The sequence below is a fragment of the Schistocerca serialis genome, chromosome 5 (genome assembly GCF_023864345.2).
Source record: "Schistocerca serialis cubense isolate TAMUIC-IGC-003099 chromosome 5, iqSchSeri2.2, whole genome shotgun sequence".
Taxonomy (NCBI): Eukaryota; Metazoa; Arthropoda; class Insecta; order Orthoptera; family Acrididae; genus Schistocerca; species Schistocerca serialis.
The window spans coordinates 255,357,133-255,377,579 of NC_064642.1; the positions used below are offsets into that span (position 1 = coordinate 255,357,133).

The following is a 20,447-nucleotide window of genomic DNA, read 5'->3' on the forward strand; positions in this document are numbered from 1 at the left end:
ACAATTGTTCTGAGTAGTTTTTGGAGGAAATACTTGGATGACTGTAACAGTAGTTTGTAATTCACATGCGGATTATGGAGGTCTAGAAACATTTGAGAACAGAAATACTATAGCATTGACGTTGTTTGGGTTGTCAGAGACTACATGACTATTTCAGAAACTGTATGAAATAATGCCAGTAGGCAAGCCTCTGATCAACATATCAAGGTGGAGAAATAAGATAGAGAAGAACATATTTTTATTTACAGTTAAGTTGGAAATGATGATTGTAAAGTAGCTTCAGCCATGCCTTACAGTCCATTAGCTGTCAAATTTCACCATACTGGTTTAAATCATAAGTAAATTTTGGGTACTAGGTTCTGCCTGTTATATGCCCGCAGCTCGTGGTCGTGCGGTAGCGTTCTCGCTTCCCGCGCCCGGGTTCGATTCCCGGCGGGGTCAGGGATTTTCTCTGCCTCGTGATGACTGGGTGTTGTGTGATGTCCTTAGGTTAGTTAGGTTTAAGTAGTTCTAAGTTCTAGGGGACTGATGACCATAGATGTTAAGTCCCATAGTGTTCAGAGCCATTTGAACCATTTTGAATCTGCCTGTTCTGCAAACAACTGTTGTTTGTAAGATTCCGTAGGACCCCCTTTACATTATTGTACGCCAGGAGCTTGTCATCTGCAAGGAGGGTGCTACAGAATCCTGCAGTACATACGAAAAGAACTGAATGAAAGTACCCATTGATGATGAACAAAAAAGCTGAACCATGTTTGGGCATTTACAAACACAACTTGTTCGCATAATAGGCGGCCAGAATTCACATAATTTAGTTTGGAAACACAGCTATTTCTAGAGCTTTAAAACCAAACGGTGATTTAGGTATCCAAATTATTTAAAGGTGACATGTTTATCGGCAAGGCCACTTTCTGCTGCAGCTTTTGTAATGAACTGTTACTGGTTTTTTCCGTTTTAAGCGTACTGTGGTTAAAGACACGATTCGCTTTTATTTAGAAAGCACCTCCTCTGGTCATGTAGGAAACATGAGTACATGATGTGTCAGTACTTTGGTTTTTATTTATTATGAACAATATTTCCTTATAAAGTTAACATGCAATTCACTTGAGGTGTTTCTGCCACCTGTTTACAGATTTTTCAAACCACTGTGTTTCCCTTCGTTGTTAGCGCAGGCTGAGGTCAAAATAAACTTGACTTCTCGTTATTCTTGGCAATTTTCGCTTTTTTTAAAAAACCACTTTTCCTCACGCTACGTTAGCGTGAACTTCAGTTTTAAGTTTTACAAAGTGAGGGAAGTCAAAAAATGCAAATACAGCGATACAGCGCAAGAAAAAGTGGTTTCAGAAGAAAGAGAAAAGTCCCAAAAGTGAACGAGAACCCAATTTTCTTCCGCAAACAACGAAGGAAAAAGCATTGGTTTGCAAAATACGTAAACAGGAGGCAGAAACACTGCAAGCAATTTGTATGCCAACTTTATAAGAAAATGCGGTTTTTAATCAATAAAGACCAAGGTGTAGATACATATTATTTATTAGCATTACCAGAGGAGATGCTTTGTAAAGAAGAACGAATTGCGTCTTTAATTGCAGTAAGCTTAAGACGAAAAAAATTGATTATTTACAGCTGTATGAAATTACGCGCTTATGGCATTATCTTCCACTGCCCTTGGTTTGTTAACCCTAGAAGTGTACAACGGGGATACTGCGACCCTGGAGTCTTTTTATTGTTACTGTGCATGCGCCACTGTACATATACAGCCAGTTGCCTGCAGTGTAAACTTAGCATTGGCAGAGACCTAGTAGAAGAGGAACGTTATTAGTTTTAGGACATTGTTGTTAAATTAATTTGACCGAATGATTTTGGAAGGGTCACTGTGTAAGTGTTCTATCACTGAGTGTGAAATACATTTACGTGAAAACGTCACGTAGAACTGGCATTTTACTAAAGATAGATGCTATACGGGAAGCATTGTTTCTGACAACACAGTCGTGAAAGTGACGTAAGTGATTTCCGTGATAAAACTGATTCTGAAACCGATGCTGCTGCAGCAGTCACGGACAATTACGAAACTCATAAGCTGTCGAATCTTCAGACAGTGATGAAGAAAGTACAGTCGTCCAGGGCAAGAATGGCCAGTCTCGAAACTAACCGTCCCAAATAGAATAGGCTGCTCAGTTGCCGTTAAGTGCCGATATGTGTGTGGAAAAAACAAATCAATGGGTTTACGAATACTTGAGAACATCTCTGAATATTTGTGTAATATGTGCATTTCATTAAATAAATAGGATCTTCGTCAAATTAAACTTCCAACACAGTCTTTAGGTGTGGATCAATTTTATGTTTCATCATTGGAAAGCATCCGTGACAGTTTGTACTTAGACTAGAATTTTGGCTGCGTTAATATTAATATGGATTGAAAAAGTACATGACAGCTGAAATAAAACGCGTTTAGTATTTATGATAGTCTAGTTTCATTGTAAAATATTCCATATCGGGCCAATTTCTCCAGCAAATAATTGGTCACTGTGACACTGATGTGCAATTCGTGCGACAGTTTGAGAGGTGTGCACTACTACCTCGACCAACTGGAGCTTGTCGAGCGCGCCGCATTTTGACGTGGCGCTGTGGCGGGCATGTACACCCCTGGGGCGGCGCGGCGGCTGCGGACAGCCCTGCGGGTGGCGCGCTGCGCGCAGCGGCATTCCAGGCGGAAGCCCTCCCCCTCGCCCCGTCCCGTGCCCGGCCGTCGCTGGCAGGCGTGCCTTTGTCCCGGCCCCTCGCGCCGCGCCGCACCGCGCAGCGCAGCTATCGACTGGCAGGCGGCCGGAGCGCGCTCGCGCAGCACTGCACGGCACGGCTCAGCACGCACCACCTGCCTGCCCCGTCCGCGCTGAGCTCGCACCGAGACCGCGCGTACCGCCTCCTGGCACGCCTCGTGTGGAATGCGTCGCCGTTGCCGAGAGATACCAGCACTCGTTTGGGTTTCAGGCGCTCAGTACAAACTCCGAAGTAGCGGTGATTTAAGTTGCACCAGCATCCCTGCCTCTTACTAACACTGTAACATTTACGAAGGGCGCAGCTAAAGTCGCTTGTAGAATACAGGCAACGAACTTGCTGCCGCTGGCAAGCTTCCATGTGGGAAGGCAAAGTTGCCAGTGGTGATGAAGTAAGCGTCTTCATTCTCGTAGAGACCTTGCATTAAATAAAAATAATAAAAAAATCAAGGTCTGATATGAATTCTAAAAGAAACATCCACTAGCTGCGATTTTGTGTGTGTGTGTGTGTGTGTGTGTGTGCGTGTGTGTGTTCATCTGCTGTATTTGAGGCCGTAACAGATACGACGTCAGATGATAACTTTTGCGGTGCATTATATGGTAACTAACGTGGAAACAGTTGTTAGAAACAGACACACATTTATCCAGAATGATTGTTGCCGTTAAGTTCCAATTGAAAGAGAACGACGTCAAAACTTGCCTGACTTTAAATTATTGCCTCCTTTGCACTGTTGTTGTTGTTGTTGTTGTTGTGGTCTTCAGTCCTGAGACTGGTTTGATGCAGCTCTCCATGCTACTCTATCCTGTGCAAGCTTCTTCATCTCCCAGTACCTACTGCAGCCTACATCCTTCTGAATCTGCTAAATGTATTCATCTCTTGGTCTCCCTCTACGATTTTTACCCTCCACGCTGCCCTCCAGTACTAAATTGGTGATCCCTTGATGCCTCAGAATACGTCCTACCCACCGATCCCTTCTTCTAGTCAAGTTGTGCCACAAACTCCTTTTCTCCCCAGTTCTATTCAATACCTCCTCATTAGTTCGAATGGAAAGAGGGAAGCAAACATGTGTAAAACGTTCAACATTAAGAATTCTCAAATCCAACTTCGACATTTCGCGATCTCTAGCGCGTCCTGTTCGTCATGGAAACTGTGTCAAAGTTTGCTTCTATAATTGGTAACTGCACGTGATGTACCTGAATAACTGAAGCAAGATTCTAATTTTACGAAATTCCTGTGTGTATTTTCATGCACAGGCAATCATCTAAGATTTACACTCAAAACCAAAGTCACTGTGTTCAACAACGGGTAAATGCGCGTGCAAGACTTCTTTTTCTCGGCCAGCTTCGGTGAAAAAACTGCGGAATTTGTTGTGGGATATCGTGGAATATTCCCGCCCCAGCCCCTTTATGAAGTTTCGATGGGTGGCGCCGCTATACGAAGTCTTCAGGATGGCGTCTGTAATGGAGGTGCTTTCCGAGCAGAAAGCTGTCACAATTTCATTTGGATGATGATGTTTGGTTTGTAGGGCGCTCAACTGCGCGGTGATCAGCGCCCGTACAAAGTCCCAATTTTGACCCAGTCCAATTGTTTTCACAGTCCAATCTACCCTCTGTCACGAATGATGTTGTTGTTGGTGATGATGTTGATGATTATGATGATGAACACAAACACCCAGTCCCCAGGCAGAGTAAATCCACAACGCGGTCGGGGATCGAAACCCCGGGCCCCATGATCCAGAGACATTTATTTCATTTGAAGAGAAAGAAAACCATCGTAGATACTGATAAACGCTTGCACATGGCTACGGAGACTTTGGCAATGAACAGAAGCACGGTGAGCCCTTGCGCGAAGTGTCTGTCGTCACAAGGTCGACCACGTCTGCCTGATTTCCCTCGTGCTGGTCGGCAAGCACACAGTTATGCCTCCTGCAATGTTGGAACGTGCGGACACACTCATTTGAGATAATCGACGGATGACAAACACCTCGCTGCACAACTGCACGTCTGTTGGTTATGCTGACGCACTCGTCCACCAGCTGGGGTACACTAACGTGTGTACCCGCTGTGTTCTTCGCAGTCTAACGGAAGATTGCCGTATGTTTGGCTCAATGAAGGATGCACTGCGCGGGAAGCAGTACCTAAATGATAGGGAGGTTATTGATGCAGCAAGACGTTCGATCCGGTGTCGACCAGTAGAGTTGGGAACATGTTACTCATGCTCTCCCATGATGCTGTAGTCAGAAGAGTGGGGAATGAAATGGCGTACTCGAATTCTGAATAAAACCAACCTGCTTTCAGAAGGAAGTATTTCATTTCTTATTGAACACCTCTCGTATGTTATTCAGATTGGAACAGACCAGCACAAGCCGAACTCGAATCCTTGCTCTCAACACACAGAAATACCAGTCCGAGGAAAGGCGGAAGAGTGGGGAATGAAATGGCGTACTCGAATTCTGAATAAAACCAACCTGCTTTCAGAAGGAAGTATTTCATTTCTTATTGAACACCTCTCGTATGTTATTCAGATTGGAACAGACCAGCACAAGCCGAACTCGAATCCTTGCTCTCAACACACAGAAATACCAGTCCGAGGAAAGGCGGAACATGTAACAGATACGGACAAATAGCGTACGTATACCGAACGATTTTGTTGTCCACGCCTAGTAAAGTGGTGCGTCGCTTTAAAACCACCCTCCAGGTTAAGAGGAGCGTTACATTTATGTGTTAGCCAGCAATGTAGATGCTAAATTTCTGCCTGATTTTAACTACATACAATATTGAAATGGGTCAACTTTCCCCAACAAAATGAATCTTCTTGAACAGATAATAGAGACCCAACATGTCAAGCGAGAAGGAATTGCGACCCTCGTGCGCCAGTAATCCAGCGCCTCCGCTTTGTCGCTGACTATGTTTCTGTGGTGGTATTATCCAGGACGAGGTCGACTCAGACTCGTGAGGTCAGATAAGCCGCTTCACGCGGTTAAACTGAAAAGGAAGACCCTTCAATAGCATAAAATAGAAAGGGTTGCACTAGGTTCGTAGCCACCCGACATTAATTTCATTTATTAAACGACTATCGAGATGTAGGAAAAGGGTCCAGCGAAATCACACTCTTGTGCGAGAAAATTCGTGAGAAGGCACTGTGGATTGGTCAGAATGGGGTCCGTAGGAATGTGGCGGCGTGCGCTCGACTCTGCTATCGATCGCTGTTCCGGACGCCGCTACTGCCGTCTCCTCTTTTCGCTACGCGGTTGAACTGGGAAAATAATAAAAAAGGGTGGTTGTAATGTGGCGCTACGGCATCCACTAGATCAAGTCCCCCGGGGCGAGTTAGTAGCTAAATGCGTACGGACCACATTTTCCAGGGATCCTGTCGAAAACACTATACCCGATTAAATCTTGCTGGGGTACGTCAAAACCCGATTACACTGAAACGTGTAATATTTCATTCAATATAGTCTGCTCATTGAGCAAGTGTGTGTGAAGCAGTCTTGTAAACGTAGTTGGTATTAAAAATTTAATTTTTAGTCCGAAGAGAGCTAAGTTGAGAGACCTGCTTTCAGTAGCGAGTCAGAAGTCGATCGAAGCAATATGTGTTACTGTACGTTTTGCAATTCGCGAAGCATTTTTACAAATTGATTCGTCGTCAGAAAGAACTGGTGGAGTGCAAGTGCAGAAATAGCAACAGCAGTTGAAATTGGAACCCGAGTTTAAAACTGAGTGTTGCATGGTTCAATCATGGCAAAAAAAGGTAGGAATGGTGAAGGTAAACTACTTACTTACGTGGCAGTTTCGTCGTAATCTCGGCGGATCAAAAGGGAATACTCAGGATGTCGAAATATGGAGGAAAAATATCAATAAGAGAAAATACTGTGGCTTGATGCAATTCAGACAAGTTTACATTATGTTATCCTTGTAACAGTTTAAGGATTGAAAATAAACAAGTCAGTGTAGGTTATATGGGGTATAAAAAAAATAAGAAACGACAAACCTTAGAGGCAGGTTCCTTGCACAGAAATAAGCAGAAAAGTCTAATAAACTTGGGCCCTGATATACACACCTGAAGAGGTGTGAGCTTTAATCAAAATCCATTCAGGAATCAGATCTAAAAAGTGAAACGAATGGTACAGTGTAGATCGCGAAACATTCGTATACAATATTTTCTCTGCACGAATGGCCATGAAATATCACGGGTCACGAAGAGGTGTAAGCACTTCTTCATCTTCGATACTATGGAACAGATCTCTTCTATTGCAAGGTTTTCGCTTTAAATGTTTTGGGAGGAGGAAGTATTGATCAAATCAAGAAAAAGGTGTCTAATAATCCTGAGATCTGAAACACATACTGCAATAATAATAATTTAATAATAATAATAATCCTGATTTCATTTACTTTCTGTGTCAGCTTAATTTAAAAAAATGACGGCCGGCTGTGATGGCCGAGTGGTTCTAGGCGCTTCAGTCCGGAACTGCGCGACTGCTACGGTCGCAGGTTCGAATCCTGCGTCGGGCATGGATGCGTGTGATGTCCTTAGGTTAGTTAGGTTTAAGTAGTTCCAAGTTCTAGGGGACTGATGACCTCAGATGTTAAGTCCCATAGTGCTCAGAGCTATTTAAAAAAATGAACATTGTTCAACAGAAAATCGGGCAGCCCTTATTCAGAAAAACTTACATGACCGAGCAGTTAACAAAAATAATTTGGCGTGCTCTTACTAGTTAAATGGAAAGCGTGGCCTCGAATTGCACACCCCACCAGCCACCGTTCAGTCAGTGAACAGGGCACAGTGGTTGGGGATACTTGCCAATATTGTGTGCCAATATTGCTTCCTTTGGCTGGAGGCCCGTTGCAGCTGTCTTCGAGCAAATCATTATTGTGTTCCTGTTTTTTTTTTTTTTTTTTCTCTAACCTTGTCATATATAAGCCATGCTTCACAATTTATTGCTTTATTCTCCCACATTGTCCATATTGTTGTGAAAACGCACTTTATAGCAGTCAGTGGTTGTCAATCAACTAGACCACGTCCGAATCCACACTCCCCTACTTACTCTTTCCTCACACTAAACCATTTAGCACTTGACTAAATTATTGGCATGCATCTACATCTATACTCTGCAGACAACTGCGAAGTGCTTGGCCTCTGTGCATGCTGTAATTAATCTAGTCTTGTCTTCACAATCCCACCGAGTGAGGTGGCGCATTGGTATTAGCTCACTGGACTCACATTCGAGGTGATGACGGTTCAAACCCATGCCCGGCAGTTTACCATGATTTCCCTAAATTGATTCAGGCAAATACTGGGATGGTACCTTTGAAAGGGCACAGCTGGTTTCCTTCCCCATCCTTCCCTAATCCAAGCTTGTGCTCTGTCTCTAATAATGTCATTGTCGACGGGACATGAAACACTAATCTCCTCCTCACGATCCCTACGGAAACAGCACATAGGGTGTTCTAGTATATTTCTATCATCATGATTAAAAACGTTGTTTGAAGCATGTAAATAGGCTTGCTCGGAGCCTGCCAGTTCAGTGTATTCACCATCTCTGTGACGCTCTCCCACTTGTCAAACAAGCCTGTTATCATATGTTCAATATCGCCTGTTGATACGGAAGTCACACACATGAGCAATATTCTTGGATGTGAGGCAGCAGTGATTAGTAAGACTGGCTGCATTTCCTAAGTATTCTACCGATAAATCGAAATGTGCCCCTGCTTTACTCATGGCAAATTGTGTGTGATTGTTCTATTTCCTATCCCTAGAAAGTGTTACAGCCTGGGTATTTGTATGAGTTGGCCAGTTTCAGCTGTCACGCATTGATATTATGGTTATAGGAAAGTATGTTTTTCGTTTTGTGAAGTGCACAGTTTTACATATCTGAATGTTTAAAGCAAGGTGCCAATCTTTGCACCACCTTGAAATTCTGGGAAGATCTGTCTGAATATTTATGCAACTCCTTCCAGGCAGTGCTTCATTAAAGATAGTGACATCATCCGTGAAAAGCCCGAGGTTACTATCAATATCGTCAACTATGTCATTAACATATAACATGAACAGCAAGGCCCCAACACACTCCTCTGGGGGACACTTGAAGATGCAAACTAACTGCTCCCTTAAAAAAAAAAAAACGCCAATTCAGTCACAAATTTAGCTTCATACGACATTTGATGGTAATATTGTAATAAGCATTCATGTGATACTGAGTCAAATGCTTTTTGCAAATTGAGAAATACTGCAGCTACCTGACTGCCATGATCCAGTACTTTCAGTATGTCATGTGAGAAAAGTGCGAGCTGGATGACGCGAACCAGCCCTAAGGGTATGACCAGGAAAGAAGAATGCCAGAGTTGTGTGGTCTGGGTTAAAAGATAAAAAGGCCGATGTGATCTCACTTCCAATTTTTTTTGTCATGCCTAAAAAATATTTATCTGCGCCCCCCCCCCCCCCCCAAAAAAATCCCGTCCCCCCCACCCCCTCCCCCCCTGTCCCCCTGCCACACACTCATGCTTCTTTTATTAATCAGATTTGTCAATCAAATATACCACTATTAGGCCTTTAAGTGTTGCTAATGAACTGCTTTTGTTCTTCACTTCCACAGTGGGTAAGACCTTAAAACTTAAGCCATGGTTCCACCATAGCATGTTCGAAACATGTAGCTGATCCTCAAGAATTCAAGAATATGACAGAGATGACATACTTCACTACTTCTTGATGTCACTTGATTATGGCCTCTAAAGCATAAACCTTACAGCTGTGATCTACAAATAAATTTTAATCTTGGTAGAAGTACGCAGCACTGATGGAACGTGGTTTACCCTTTAACACATTTTTCAGTCTCACATTATGAACCAGTTCAAATGTAGCTTTTGCCAAGACACTGTCTCATATTTGTGATTTTTTTCCAAAGTATACCTAAGGTATGACAGATTCTTATACAAGTGTGTCTACATATATCATGTGGGAAGCAGGTATTAACTGCTAGTTTGGCACCTAGTTAACTAACTCCTCAGCTGATGCTATTAGGCTTTGTATAGACTACTGTATTACAGTAAAATTTCAGAGGTTCAGTGAGTTGTATCACTGACCCCCTGTGAGCACTTACTACTATTTTGTCTTTTGTTGCAGGACATGTTGGATGTGTGTGTCGGTACGAGTGTGGGCACCATCACAGAGCCAGATTGCCTGGGACCGTGTGAGCCGGGCACCAGTGTCACACTCGAAGGAATTGTGTGGCATGAGACAGAGGGTGGTAAGTTGTTATTTTTAAGTTTGAAGATAAAGAATGAAGATAACTGACTTAATGCATGTGATGTGGTCAGACGAGTCACAGTTGTGCTTCTTTTCAAGTTATAATAGATGTTGGGGCGCACTGACAGCTTGTATAACCCACACTGTGTGTAGGGTGTAGTTTTGGTTGTTAGTGATTCCGTGAAATTTCGGAGGATGTTTTTCATATTGTGACTTGGGACCACTCATTGAGCTTGTTGGAAAGTGAAGTTTATTTCAAATTCTCAGTGATATTGTGTGCTTTGTTTTGCACCTTCACAATGAGTTTATCTTCCAAGATTAGCTTCATTCGAAAGGGCTGCATAATACATCCCTAGTCTGTTGAAGGCTAAAGTAACTGGTCTTAATACCATGGGAAATTTGTGGGAGTATTTTGAACAGTGAGTGAAATGTAGTAATTAACTTCCCTGCAGTTAGGGAGCTCTATGAAATATGAGCATCTGTGAAGGGCTTCAGCTTGAACTCGCGATGAAACTTGTTGACTCTCTTCCTCACAGAGTAGAGTTGTTATCATGACTAGAGGCCGTGATACCAGTAATAGCTGGGGGTTAGTAATTTTTTGTGATGGCTGTTTTTTAGGAATAACAAATCTTGTCATACTGCACAGACTTCCTTGTCCTTGTTATAAATCACCCAGTAACCGATGATGTTAAATTTGTTGCATAAAAAGTTTGTGTTTAACCTCATGTTGGTCTCAGGAAGTCCCTGAGCTTCATGAACAGCTGTGCTTCTTTAGTTTATTGCTGAAATCTGAAATTTCATTCTCTACTTTGTGCAGTTAATGTCTATGAGTGTTTTATATGTGAGTTAATCTATTTGAACAACTCGCCTCTTTCTTCCAGTGGCATTTGTTGTACTGAAAATGAAAACAGTTAAGGATGAGGTTTTTCACTTATTGCTTAAAATACTGAGAACTTCACAAACATTCAAATTATAACATTAATTACATCAGTATTTTATAACTTGCGTCAGTTCCCTACCTGCACATCTTGTTAAGGCTTTGGAGTCTTATCTTCGTTAAATAGCTGAAAACAGTTTTCTGTGATAATGTAAATGATATACAGTACACATTTGTTATAGTTAAGTGGCTCTTTTCTCATTTATTAACTCTATAAATGATGTGATGGCCAGAGACAGTTTTACATCCATGTTTTGTACCTCACACTGCTATCTCCAAACATAAATGTAGTACCACCTTCTCAAAGAAGTGGCACAAAAATCAGTGAACATAATAAAGGCTTAACACAGTGGTAGCATAATGAGAAAGAGCAGTACACACAGTAATGTTTTCAATAAAGTCATATCACTGAAAGAGTCAACTGATAAACCAATCACTATACAAATCTTTATGTTATTTGAGTCCAGACTAATAGTTACCCTTAGAAGTTACGTGGTTGCTAACATGTCCGGGAGTTGTCATTGGTGTTTCTCGGTTACTGGATCAATTGTATCTTGACTTTTTTGGGTGATGTCCAACTACATAAAGACTGGCATATGAACAAATTGTTATTTTAGAAACTTGTGAGGTTGAATTTTGCTACTCAAGATGGACTGTAAGTATTGATAAAAATTTTGTTTGTGAAATAGGTGGTGGCCTAGGAAATTAGAAAAGTTTATGAAACCATGTTATGCATCCAGATTGAGAATAACACATTTACAAATATAAGTACCATATTCAAAATTATGCAAAACTCTTAATTAATGGCATAATTGTTTAATGAAGTATACCATCTTGTGCATAAAAATTAGGACGACAAAAGTATAATGGCACAAAGATTAGATCTTGAATGGAAAATGGAAATTCTTCTGAGCTTCACTATTAATTATCTTGTAAGTTAATTAGTTTCACAGAATTTTAACTACATTACTGAAAAATTGGAATGCAAGTCTTTATAATGAGTGGTGTCACTATGCTCAGAAATATGTATTAACTTACAAAATATTTGCTAACAAGGTTGTGCTGCAGCAAAAAGTTTAATTGTGCAGATCTTTTATTAGTAACACTTTCATGAAAAACACATTTAAAAGAATTAACATTAAAAATAAAAGCCTGATCAATGAATCTAAATGAAATTCATCCTAGATGACTTTTTGAAATTATGTGCCACATATAAACCAAGTAACTGTGTTATTTCAAGATAAAGATCATAAAAAGTTTGTTTTCATCAAGAATTGAAGTACTAACAAATGGAATAATTCCAACTTGCGGTATCACAAGCTCACTCGTTATTGTTGGATGGTATTGCTATTTTCTTGATCCACAACATGACTTTTGTGTAATATGCACTGATGGAGATTTTGGGAGTACAATTGTGTAGGTAACATACTTAATAGATTAACATTGCAAGATCGCAGGTTAATGTAAGTGAGAGATGAGACACTGCAAATGTGGAATGTCGATACATTAATAACTGGTGCAACTGCCAGAATGTTGAATGCAAGCATGCATTGTGTTGTTTAGGTGTCAGATATCAGTTTGTGGAATGGTGTTCCATGCCTGGTGCACTTTATGAGTCAGTACAGTGACGGTTAGTGCTATTTGCTGATGAAATTGGAGTTTTCGTCCGATGATGTCCCATAAGTGCTTGACTGGAGACAGATCTGGTGATCAGTCCAGGCCAAGGCAAAATGCAGACATCCTGTAGAGAATTTTAGGTTACAACAGCAGTATATGGATGAGCATTATCCTATTGGAAAACACCCCCTGGGATGTTGTTCATGAATGGTAGCACAACAGGTTGAATCACTTGATTGATGTACTAATTTGCAGTCAGGGTGCATGGGATAATCACGAGTGTGCTCCTACTGTCACAACCCAGACCTTAACTCCAGGTGTAGGTCTAGTACGCAGACAGGATAGTTGCAGGCCCTCAAGTGGCCTCATCCTAGCCTCCACCTCACTGGCACTGAGGCAGAACCAGCTTTTATCTGAAAACACAACAGACCTCAACCCTGCCCTCCAGTGAGCTCTCACTCGATGCCACTGAAGTCGCAAATGGTGGTGGTTTAGTGTCAGTGGAACGCACGTTACAGGACGTCTGGCTCAGAGCTGTCCTCAGAGGAATTGATTTGTAACAGTTTGTTGTGTCACTGTGGTGCCAACTGCTGCTCAAATTACTGCTGGAGGTGAGGTATGATTAGAAAGAGCCATACACTGAACATTAAGGTCTTCCCTCATGGCAGATCCACCTGGCCTTACGAAGCCCACTCTATTTTTAACCGTACATTCTCGTAGCTCGACTGCCAGCTATCATGTGCAATGGGTACATTCCTACCAAGTTTTTGTGCAACATTGCAGAAGGAACAGATAGCTTCTCATAGCCCTATTACATGACCTCATTCAAAATCAGTGAGGTGTCTTTGTTGCCTTTAAGGAAATCTGGGCTAACATCAGCTCACCACACCAGTCTCAAAGTAATTAACACTCACAATTGTTACTGTGTGTATTTAAAGCAAACCTGATTTGCATCTTTTTAGTGGTGTTAGTAGCACCATTCTTATGCGACTGATGTGCAGTTTGAGTAGACACCATATTCCACATACAGAAACATTTCTGCCAACATTCGTTTATATTCACAACTCTTTCTTGATTTTGAGATTTTTTTTTTGTCTGTTGTGTATTAGTTGTAAGACACTGTATACATAACACAGAATTTCAGGGAGATATTTTTTCCTGTCAGTTGTATTATTAGTTATAAAATGGTTCAAATGGCTCTGAGCACTATGCGACTTAACTTCTGAGGTCACCAGTCGCCTAGAACTTAGAACTAATTAAACCTAACTAACCTAAGGACATCACAAACATCCATACCCGAGACAGGATTCGAACCTGCGACTGTAGCGGTCGCTCGGCTCCAGACTGTAGCGCCTAGAACCGCACGGCCACTCCGTCCGGCTTATTAGTTATAAGCCATTGTATACATAACATGGAATTTCATGGAACACATGGGTATGATATTTATTTTCGAACCTCTGAATTTCGTATGCTATGAAGGGAATGAAGCATAAGGGTGTTAGATCGATGTTGTTCATTGATTGATAAATTGAGAAGCAACATGATGTCACAAATACAAATGAGCTTTTTGGTCTCAATGTAAAACTCCTGTATATTAACATGTGTACATTGGCCAACTAACAGGAACTCATAACTTTCACATTGAGTTATGCATACAAAGAGGAACACAGTGGTATCATACTGGATTGTACTCTCAGTTCATTACTGAAGCTGATTATATTTACTTCTGCGCAAAGGCTGGCCACTTCCAGTACTTTACAAAGGAGTCAGCTACACAGCTCTATTGGAAAACCAGTTGTTCGTTTTTGTCAGTGGTAGCTGACCTCTTCCACACTCAGATACCACCTCCTACAAGCTGCTGGTGGTTTCAGCACCTTACTTGTGTGCTGTGACCTCATAAATTAAAAATATAGTTAAGAGAGTTCGCACAAAGATCTTTATAATATAACTGGATAGATAAAATTTCTTCTCACAAAGTGGTGCAAACACACACATAAAAGAAGATTATAATTATGCAAGCTTTCAGAGCCAGTGGCTCCTTCTGGCAGAAGGGTTGGAGGGGAAGGAAGAGGGGGGAAAGGAAAAGGACTGAAGATGTCTAGGAAAGGAGGCAGATTGTGGAAAAATCACCCAGACCCCCAGGTCAGGGGGAGACTTTCCAGACGGAATGAGAAGGAAAGTCTTTCCTTCTCATCCTGTATGGTAAGTCTACCCTTTCGTTCTCATCCTGTCTGGTAAGTCTCCCCTGACCTGCGGTTCTGGGTGAGTTTCCAAAATCTACCCATTTTCCTAGATCTCTCCAGTCCTTTTTGTAAACCCCTGTATCTTCCCCTTCAACCCTTCTGCTTGAAGAAGGAACCATTGGCTCCATAGAGATTGCGTAATTATATTTTTCTTTTACATGTGTGTTCTGCTGCCACTTGGTGAGTAGATTTTTTATCTATACAATTACATTATATTGTCAAAAATTGATCTTCTTTGTTATCATAAAGAACTTTGTTATAAACACATTTACCCAGTGGTGTACTAGAATGTATCACCAGAACTCATTGCTTTTCAAGAGAATCAAAATGCTGTTCAAAACGTTTGCTCAATCATTGCACCACATTAGTAATGCCTATAGATATTCTGCGATTGTCTGCTTACTTTCATTTGTGACTTACTGAAAGCACAAATTGCTTCTTCAGTAGTTTGAAGAAATTTGAAACACTGTGTGCCGTTTTGGAGCTGTGGAGATAGTGGTGCATTACTTTTGATTATAACATTACAAAAATTAGCTTTTACCATCAAAAAATGTTTTGAGTGTTGTTTCATGACAATACAATGAGAAATCTGTGTTGTTTCCCAACTGTTTTCAGTAATTGGCCTTTTGGTGTATGCCAGCAACTAGCAGCATTCCTTGTCAGTTTCCTGTTGACAGTGTAAAGCGTAATCGTGCCCTTTACATTGATTAGGTCTGATATACTACTGCTTTTATAGATTTGTGAGCAGGAGAATATTAAGGATGTTTAAAATGCTGTCAAAACGAAAAACATTAATGCATAATTACAAAAGAATTTACATGCTAATACTATTTCCACAGAGACCATGTCAATTGTTTTTGAAGGATGCAGAAGAAATAAAAACTTATAAATGTGTTTTTACATCTGCCAGATGAGCACAGTGTGCCAGATTTGGACTTGAACTGGAACCTTGCCATTAACGAGCAATGGTCTTACCAAGTGAGCTATGCAAGCACGACACATGACCCGACCTCACAGGTTTATTTCTGGCAGTACCTCTCTCCTACTTTCCACGCATTGGATTCACATGACAACAGTCCAAACCAGTCTCTGGCCATTTTCCATGATTCCCTTTAATTGCTTCAGGCAAATGCTGGTATGGTTTCTTTGAAAGAGGATGGTCAACTGCCTTCACCATCCTTCCCTAATCCGATGGGATCGATGACCTCGCTGTTTGGTCCCCTCCCTCATATCAACCAACCCACTTTCCACACTTCAAAATGGCTCTCTGCATTACTTGCTAAACCGACCCTCTTGGAAGGAATGATATTGTTCAGAAATGTCTTAGCCATTGCAAACATGTAAATGTAGAACTGTGAAAGTCTGCGAATAATTCCAAGAGTATTAAAACAAAAGTTTGCATACTGAGGCCTTATTATTGTATTGAAGAGGCATGGAAGTCTGAAGTTACATGTAATTCTCAGTATGTTGTTTTGTTAATGTATCAACTGGTTTGACTTATAAATTCATCATTGGTTACTGATAGATCCTTCAGGTCTCTCTTATTAGTATTATTATTTCTGCCAAGTTACTGAAAATATATCTTTCTAAGTGATGGACATTTTCCTTCTGTGTTAAGCGGTATTAACTTTCTATATAGATTCTTTATTTCTGGTATTGATTCTGTGAACTGAGCTGTTGATCTGAAAGACAGCAACATTATTTACAACAAATTTTGCCCAAAGGACTGCTGTCAGTACCTTTTTCCCTGTAAAGAAACTGTCTTGTCACTCAATATAATTTCTCTGTTCCAGCAAGTTGCACAGCAATTCTGGATGACTTTCCTTCATTGTGGCTTGTCAGTCTACAGTTATTGTTTCTATATTTGATACAAGTTGACTTGTGTACGTTTTAGATCCTTGTGGTATCTTTCCCAGCTATCACGACATCGTCCTCTTGATTTCTTCTCAGTAGTGTTGATCTCAGTCTGCTGAATGGGTCTTGTGGCAAGGCACTCCCTTCATAAGACAATACTATTGCAATAATTTAACACCACCAACCTCCAGCAAACATGTGCTTAATAACACCTTCAGTTTGAGATTATTTTGTTCTAGGATGGACTGATTGAGAATATAGTTGCTAAGATGATACCTTAAAGCTGGTTTGATAACCCTTGCATATCTTCTGCAGTTTATATCCATTTAAACATGCTTACAGTAGTTAAGTTTTGGTCTCCATCTATAATTTAACCCCCCCTCCCGTGAAACACACACACACACACACACACACACACACACACACACACAAACACACGTACACCCAAACAACACACACACACACACACACACACACACACACACACACACACACACACACAAACACACGTACACCCAAACATTTTCTTCCAATACCATGTCAGCTATTCTTGGATAATAGGGGAATGTGTCGTAGTAACCTCTCTCCGCTTTCAATCAAGTATGCGGTAAAGAACTTTTCCTCCCAAGTGATGTCATAGTAAAGGCCATTTCATGTAGTTGAAAGCTCCAAATATAGACGAAAGTTGTGGTGTTGATTATCTTTTGATTATTTTACAGGGTGTTTCAAAAACACATTTACAAAAGTTTGAGCAGGATGTCATCTTACCAAAACAAGAAAAAGGTGTAGTAAACATGGGCTGTAAAGCACCTATCTTAAGAGCTATGAGCATTTTTTCAGTAGAAGGCAGCAAGATGAAAAAGGATAGCTCGCACACATCACCACCGTCTCTGTCTACTGAGGCCAGACTCGGCAGCCGTAAACCGTGATCGTGTGTGTGTATGTGTGTGTGTGTGTGTGTGTGTGTGTGTGTGTGTGTGTATGAGGTGTGTTTGTGTGAATGTGGTGCATGTTGTCTATTTCAGAAGAAGGCCTTCTGGCTGAAAACTTGTGTGTATAGTAGTCCTTTTGTTGTGCTTGCTGTGACTCAGTGTCTCCGCTATATGGTGAGTAGCAATCTATCCTTTTAACAATACTGTCATTATTCCAGCCTACAGAAGAGATGGACCATGGTATACCCCCCCCTCCCCCCCGCCTCACCCGTTAAGCTGTCCCCAAAGTTTGCAAAAGTATTTTTGAAACACCCTGTGTATTTTTGTTGTTATTGAAGCTATCAGGTAATGACTTTTTCTTGGTGTATGTAAATATTTTGTTGATGCTAGTACCCAATACATTCTGGAAGATTTTCTCTTTATAGTAAATTCTCATGTGTAAATTTTCATGCAGCTGTCTAGTTATCTCTAGTCTACTTAATTTTAGTTTCAGTTGTACATTTTCTGAAAATTGACACCAGTTACTTTCAAATATTTTGTTTTGCTGTTTGTCTTTGAACTGTTGGGTATCAAGTAAATTCTTACCAATTCATTACCAATTCTTTTGAATTGATCACCCTATAGAATTCTTGTACGTTTCAGGTGTTCTTGTCGTCAATGTGACGTGGCGAGGCAAGACTTACGTTGGCACACTGTTAGACTGTACGCGGCATGATTGGGCACCTCCAAGGTAAATGTGTTTCCAAAAATCTTGTAAATTCTGTCAGTCATAGAATATGAGAGTATAAATCTCAGTGAAACATTTTAGTGAAAGTTCACAGCCATAAGTGAAATTTTGGCTCTCGTGGTGTTAATTCCAGCCCTTCATCCTTCAATTGCTTTTGAGGATCCTGCTTTACCACTAAGCTTGGCTGTTCAGTTTAAGTGACAAAAATAAAGGAGCTTCCACAATTGCTACTGAATTTACTCCTGAATAACAAAATCATTATATTTTGAATGACAGTATTGTAATACATTTGTTGCTTAGCTGCCTCAGTGTTTGATTGTGATTTTATTAAATAACTAGTGTATGAGGGAATGCTTTGTTTGTGAATTGGATATATATCCTAAACTCCTTTTCCCCATGATCTCTCTGCCCATGTCCTCCCGTCCCCTCTCTTTGCCAATCCCCTCCTCCACCCCTCTCTCTGTGTATCATCTTCTCTTCCCTCTCTATGTACAACATCCGCACTCTCTGTCCATCTCATTCTCCCCCTCTTTATGACCCCTGCCCCCAGTTCTTTCTTACTGCTGTCTCTGACCTTGAGCCTTGTTTATTGTTATTGGAAATGAAACCTGATTGAGAATTGAAGTCACTTAAAACAAATGAATAAATTGGTTGATGGTAACTTCAGTGACAGTATTTTGCATACTTTTAATCTGTGAATGGGTAGGATTACAAAGTTTCGGACAATTCAGATTCTGTAATCGTAGTAGTAGTAGTAGTAGTAGTAGGATAATTGTAAGCTAATAAGCCATAAATACAACCTTACTGCTTTCTATAAACATAACAGCACATTGTTGTGTACACAGTTTTTGTTTGGAAATATATATAAGAAAGAACGTATTTGGCAGAAACAATTTGTCTAAGGGTATACATGCCCCTCTCTTGTCCGTGAAACTGACTGAGAGAAAGAAAACTGAAGCTGCACATGCAGTCAATTTTAACTAAAACCAGTACATTCTCATTTGCATGTTCATTAGATTATAGTGTAAAAATTCGAAGTAAATTGCAAGTATTTTTTGAAATTTTTGGTAATAACGTTGAATGACGACTTATCTTTATATAATAGTATAGATAAATTAGTAACTTGTATGACAAGTCTAAAAGTGTACATAATATTGCCAGTCAAGAAATTAGGTGGATACGAGAAACCGAATCTGGGATATGGTGACAGATACAGCCTGAACTTTGTTGCTATATCTTGCTTGTGTCATTAGCAGTTCAATGTGTGCTTCTTTCAGATCACTTGATTTAAACATGGAGCTAAAGAATTAAGTTGTGATTAGGATTAATTGCTGATGACTCCATGATAAACAGTTTTGCATGGCACATGTCTGTAATGCATTTGATTACTTGATTTCAAGGTTGTGTTGTGAACTTTATAATGTAAAATCTTCAATATAATTTTATGTTTGTAATATGTTATTCAGATCAACCTTAGCACTTATATGGCAATTAACTGTTTACAGGTTTTGTGATTCACCAACAAGTGACCTGGATGCGAGGACGCCCAAAGGAAGAGGGAAGAGGGGACGAGCTGCAGCAAGTACAACCCCAGGAGGAGATTTGAGCAACTTCACAGAAACCCGGTCATCTGTACATAGTAAATTAAGAAATGGTGGTGCCAAAGGGAGACGAGGAGCTGCTAGTGGATCCAATAATTCTGGTGCAGGGACAGCTGGTACGGGTTCCCCAACACCTTTTGTTTCTCCAAGACCTGAAACCAATAACAAAAGAAAAGGTCGTTCTCCTGAAGAAGAATCTCCCACTTCGGCAAAGAAAACGAGAGTACCTCCACCACCAACCCCATCTGGGGGAAGCAGCAGTCCTCCTTCCTCACCTGTATTGCTGGAGTGTCCAGAACCCAATTGCTCGAAAAAGTACAAGCATATCAATGGGCTGAAGTACCATCAGTCACATGCCCATGGGTCAGCCGAAGATGATGACACCAAGGATGCTGCCAGCACATCAGAGAATGATGAGAGCAATGCTGAGGCACCAAGTCCCAGTCCAGCACCTTCTCTCAAGTCACCAGAGAAGCAACCGGAAGTACAACCACAAAGAAAAGAGGAAATGGTGAATGG

The 20,447-nt window shown here is 40.9% G+C and overlaps 1 protein-coding gene across 1 annotated transcript in view; it reads left to right on the forward strand.

Moving 5' to 3' along the window:
- LOC126481879 (zinc finger protein 608) overlaps nucleotides 1-20,447 on the forward strand; it is a 293,906-nt gene that overhangs the window by 268,356 nt on the left and 5,103 nt on the right. Inside the window, exons 4-6 of the mRNA XM_050105838.1 lie at nucleotides 9,895-10,018; nucleotides 18,243-18,330; nucleotides 19,833-20,447. The exon at nucleotides 19,833-20,447 is cut by the window's right edge and continues 2,507 nt beyond it. Coding sequence (XP_049961795.1) covers nucleotides 9,895-10,018; nucleotides 18,243-18,330; nucleotides 19,833-20,447 — 827 coding nt within the window. The remainder of the gene's footprint in view (nucleotides 1-9,894; nucleotides 10,019-18,242; nucleotides 18,331-19,832) is intronic.